The 5,796-nt window shown below is 41.6% G+C and overlaps 1 protein-coding gene across 1 annotated transcript; it reads left to right on the forward strand.

Annotated features, from left to right (window-relative positions):
* Positions 1 to 3,522: 3,522 nt before the first annotated feature.
* Positions 3,523 to 5,786, forward strand: LOC118756393 (the record flags this gene model as incomplete). The annotated part of the gene is made up of 2 exons (XM_036491157.1): positions 3,523 to 3,817; positions 4,427 to 5,786. A coding segment is annotated over exon 2 (1,341 nt), but the record flags the coding sequence as incomplete, so codon positions are not given.
* Between the last annotated feature and the right edge of the window lie 10 nt (positions 5,787 to 5,796).

Below are 5,796 nucleotides of genomic sequence, written 5' to 3' on the forward strand. Positions count from 1 at the left end.
ATGAGATGATTACATGCTCTGTTGGTGGTCAAACGATTGACATGGTAATAGATTCTGGGTCTCGGTTTAATCTAATAAGTGAAGGAGATTGGTCGAAATTAAGGAACGGACAGGGCGTAGTGTGGAACATCCGGTCCCACTCTCCCAATCAATTCAAAGCGTACGCCGCGGACAAGCTTTTGAAAGTGTTACAGGTTTTTGACGCGCCAATCGCTACAGCGCATACAGAAATGATTGCTACCTTTTATGTTATTGAAAAGGGAAGTCAATCACTCTTGGGGCGTGACTCAGCAGTAAAACTTAATGTTTTGAGAGTAGGCTTAAATGTCCATCGAATTGGAAATAAAGAGACATTTCCAAAAATTAAAAACATTAAAGTTAGTTTAGCAATAGATCGTAGTGTACGGCCAGTCCAGCAACCAGTAAGACGCATACCGATTGCATTAGAGGCGAAAGTGGGGGAAAAGATTGATGAAGCATTACAACAAGACATAATCGAGCAAGTTCCAGGGCCAAGTTCGTGGATATCACCAGTTGTCATAGTATTTAAACCTAATGGGGACGTAAGGCTATGTATCGATATGAGGCGCGCAAATGAGGCCATACTACGTGAAAACTACCCCCTACCCACCTTCGACTCCTTCATGACAAAACTAAGACATGCAAAATTTTTCTCGAGGCTGGATCTAAAAAACGCATATCACCAAATTGAACTCGATGAGGCCAGCCGAGAAATAACGACGTTTATCACACACAAAGGACTATTTCGGTACAAAAGGTTAATGTTCGGCGTGAATTCGGCACCTGAGATTTTCCAACGCATAATGGAAGAGTTACTATCACCTTGCAAAAACGTTCTCAACTATATCGACGATGTCATCATATTCGGAAGCTCGGAACAAGAACACGACGAAGCGGTAAGGGACGTCATGCGAATATTTAATGCGAATGGTGTCGTATTAAACACAGATAAATGCGCCTGGAAAGTGAAGGAGCTAAAGTTTCTGGGGCACATGTTATCGGAACAAGGGTTCACAGCCGATCCAGAGAAAGTGAAATTAATTGGAGAATTTCGAGCGCCAAAGACCAAAGACGAGGTAAGAAGTTTCCTTGGCCTAGTTACGTATATAGGGAAATTTATACCAAAATTAGCGGATATTACTGAGCCTTTGAGGAGTCTCCTAAAATCAAATAGCACCTTCATCTGGGGTTGCAATCAAGAACAGGCATTTAAAAAACTGAAAGCTTATCTAGCACAAATACCCAAGTTGGCATTCTTCGATCCGAAAAACAGAACGCGCGTAATAGCTGATGCCAGCCCGATAGCCTTAGGGGCAGTTTTAATTCAATTCGACAGCGTTGGGGATCCGAAGATAATTACATTTGCTAGCAAAAGCCTCTCAGACGTTGAGAAAAGATATTCGCAAACAGAGAAAGAAAGCTTGGCTCTAGTGTGGGCGGTAGAGAAATTTTATTATTATTTAGCAGGATTACAATTCGAACTGGTCACAGACCACAAACCCCTTGAAGCTATTTTTAAACCGACATCCAAGCCACCTGCCAGAATTGAACGTTGGCTTCTAAGACTGCAAGCTTTCAAATTTAAAGTAATTTATCGCGCTGGAAGGGAAAATATAGCGGACCCCTTATCGAGACTAGTTAAGTTTTCAAGTGGTGACGTATTTGATAGCAACTGCGAAAATAATATTTTCCAAATCGTGTGTAGCTCCGTGCCAGCAACTCTCACAGTAACCATCATTGATAACAAAAGTACAGGAGATGATCACATAACTGATGCAATCAGTCACATAAGCAACAACTCGTGGAGCTCGGGAACGTCCAATATGTACTATCCGTTCAGACTAGAACTTTCTGTGCTAGGCAATATACTTCTGCGTGGGAGACGCATTGTGATTCCCGAATCTCTACGGCAAAGAGTACTGGAACTCGCACACGAAGGGCACCCAGGGGAGTCGGCGATGAAAAGACGACTAAGAGCGAAGGTTTGGTGGCCCCTGATTGACAGAGAGGTCGAACGTTTTGTTAAAAACTGCCGAGACTGTTTGCTGGTATCGCTACCAAACAATCCAACCCCAATGCAAAGACACAGATTCCCTGACGGACCATGGCAATGTGTGGCAACGGATTTACTAGGTCCTCTTCCCAACGGGGAGTACTTACTCGTATTGATAGATTATTTCTCGCGCTATCAAGAGGTTGTGTTCTTAAGAAAAATAAATTCCGAAGCTGTTATAAAAGCGATGCAAGACATCTTCTCTAGACTAGGGTTACCTAAATCCTTGCGTACCGACAATGGAAGACAATACGTCAGCAATGAGTTTAAAGAATTCTGTAGAGAGAATAACATTGAGCAAGTCACAACGCCGCCGTACTGGCCTCAAGCTAACGGAGAGGTCGAGAACATGAATCGATCACTAGTGAAGCGTTTGAAAATTGCCCACTCTAACAAGGTGAACTATAAGTCAGAGGTACAGAAATTCTTAATGATGTACAACGTGACACCTCACAGCACAACCGGGTCTACACCAACGGAATTAATGTTTAATCGAACCATTCGCGACAAGATCCCAGACATACGTGATCTAACAGAAGAAATCGTTGACTCGTCGGCAAAAGACTTGGACTGCATAAATAAACATAAGGGAAAAGAGAAGGCTGATGCAGCGAGACGGGCAAAAAGCTCGGACATAGCAGTTGGGGATGTTGTGCTTGTGAAGAACGTAGTATTCCCGCACAAGTTAACACCAAATTTCGATGCAACCGAATACGTTGTGGTTGAGAGGCACGGCGATGAAGTAAAGCTTTCAGGCGATGGTAAGGTGCTGCGAAGGAACATCAGCCATGTTAAGAAAATTCCCTCCGCTAACCAACAACCAGCCAGCGAGTCAGAGAAAGCACCAGAAACATTGTTAGATTCACCAATGGAACAATATTCAACACTATCCAGAAATTCAGGCGCGGAGGAGGCAGGAACATCACAAGGGCTACTACGTCCTGAGTCAGCGGCTAAGGTCACATCACCACCTGTTTCAAACGTGTGCACCGGCGACCCACCATCAGTTCAGCAAGAAGGGATTAAGTTGAAGCTAAAAAAAATAGGAGGGATGTGGCAACCCTAGTGATTGATGACAACTGGCAACGACACCGATGCAAATAGGGAACGAGGAGAAACGAGAAATAAAGGAATAATGCGAGTCATTGAGTGCGGTTGAGATTAATGCTATAATACTTTGTACTTTGATATTTGTGGTTTAATAAGTTGTATTTCATAATAAATACTTGTTCGTAAATATAGCAGTTAATACAGTGGCGACGAGAGAAAAATTAAAGAAGATAAAGTAACCAAATCTAAAAGTGGAGCGAACATTTTGCAAATAAAGTGGACTGCGCAATTCAGTTGGGAAAAAAAAAACGAAACAAAAGCAACAAGTAGTGTGCGAGGCCGACTGAATTGCGATTGCCTGCACAAGTGTGAGTGCGTGAAGAAAACTTAAAGAGAAAATTCGGCATTTAATTGCACAGGCATTAAATTGCCAGTTGAAAAGAACCTGAAAAATAAAAGAAATTTCGGCATTCAATTGCACAGGCATTAAATTGTCAATTGAAAGAAATTTGAGAAAAGAGAAAATTTGGAATTAAATTACATAGGCATTAAATTGCCAGTTGAAAAGAATCTGAAAAAAGATAAAGAGAAAATTCGGCATTAAATTGCAAAAACATTGAATTGCTATTCGGGGTAGGCATTCGATTGCCCATGAGAGCTGGCATTAAATTGCATAGACATACAAACATAAAGGTAAAAGAATATTAAAGAGTAGTAGCATTAAATTGCAAGAGAATGCAAATAAGAAGCAAACAAAAAAGTCGTTGACTAAAATGTGTATCCACATTAACAAAGGCCCAACTCCATGCGCGTCCTTTAGACTTGGAGGCGTACGCAACTTTCACCACGATTGTTAGCCGTGTAAATTGAATAGCTGACAGGCGAGGTGGAATTTTGCAACGCCAACAACGCTCATTGGACCAGCCATGGAGTTCTGGTTTAAGCTGCACTAAACAAAGAGTAGACAATTCGTAAATTGAGCATACGAATGTACATATATATGTATTCTATTTGACAGCAATGTCAACAAACAAGATGAATGTGACAATAACCGAATCTAGCATGGACGCACGGCGTGCGTTAATACAGGAAAATAAAGCATTATTTGTCCTAGTCGTAAAATTGCATAACAAAATGTTATACGTACGTGTATGAGAACTTGATGATACAGGAATAGACGGTGTGCATTTATGTTGGGTTGGGGTCGAGCGAAAGTTTGCTCACATACAAAAAACTCTGTTAATGGAATGCATATGTATGTACATACATAGTTATCGAAGCAAAAATTTGTTTTATTTCTAGGCATAATTATCCAAAGAAAATGATGAATCCCAGTGTGGCACCATTTCTATGCGACGTGATGGACAAGTCGATAATCCGAACAGAGTGGGAAAAATGGCTTCGATCGTTTACGCTGTACTTAGAAGCAGAAGACATTACCATTGCGTCTAAAAAAAGAAGTAAACTGCTACACCTTGGCGGTGCTCAACTACAAGAAGTCGTGTATAATATTCCAGACGCGCTGGTAGAAGCAAAAGAAGGTATAGATCCGTACGAGGTGCTCGTGGGCAAACTGACACAACATTTCTCTCCAAGGAGAAACTCGACTTTCGAACGACACCTGTTTAGGTCCCTGAAACCAGTGGAAGGGGAGACTCTAAATAAATTCATTTTGAAACTAAGAGGGCAAGCTGCTAAATGTGAATTTGGCAAGACCGAGAAAGAGGTCATCGAAACGAATATAAAAGATAAGCTTATCGATGCGTGGGCGCCAGTAGATTTGAAAAAACGGCTCCTAGAAAAAGAACATGATTTAACGCAGGTGGTTGAAATGTGTCAAGTACACGAAGCAATAAAAAGCCAAACGACAACAATGTCTTCTGACATAGTGCCACTAGCCGTAAACAAAATCGCTAACAAAACTAGTTTTGATGCTGCTGAATGCGATAGATGTGGGCGTAAAGGGCATATGAGTAAAAGCTTTAACTGCCCGGCTAAGAATGCTAAATGCAATAAATGTATGCTACAGGGTCATTTTGCAGTGAAGTGTAAAACAAAAAGGGTCAAACGCGAACACGGAAGTGGTAGTTATGATAACCCGAAACGGCGGCGCATGACTACATCTAGAGTGCGTTGCATAAACGATGAGGGTGAGACGACATCTGAAGAAATGCGGGAGTTCGACTGCTTTAAAATTGATAATGATATGAGCGATGAGATGATTACATGCTCTGTTGGTGGTCAAACGATTGACATGGTAATAGATTCTGGGTCTCGGTTTAATCTAATAAGTGAAGGAGATTGGTCGAAATTAAGGAACGGACAGGGCGTAGTGTGGAACATCCGGTCCCACTCTCCCAATCAATTCAAAGCGTACGCCGCGGACAAGCTTTTGAAAGTGTTACAGGTTTTTGACGCGCCAATCGCTACAGCGCATACAGAAATGATTGCTACCTTTTATGTTATTGAAAAGGGAAGTCAATCACTCTTGGGGCGTGACTCAGCAGTAAAACTTAATGTTTTGAGAGTAGGCTTAAATGTCCATCGAATTGGAAATAAAGAGACATTTCCAAAAATTAAAAACATTAAAGTTAGTTTAGCAATAGATCGTAGTGTACGGCCAGTCCAGCAACCAGTAAGACGCATACCGATTGCATTAGAGGCGAAAGTGG

The sequence above is a fragment of the Rhagoletis pomonella genome, unplaced genomic scaffold, assembly GCF_013731165.1.
Source record: "Rhagoletis pomonella isolate Grant_MI unplaced genomic scaffold, Rhpom_1.0 Rhpom_scaffold_10152, whole genome shotgun sequence".
Classification (NCBI taxonomy): domain Eukaryota; kingdom Metazoa; phylum Arthropoda; class Insecta; order Diptera; family Tephritidae; genus Rhagoletis; species Rhagoletis pomonella.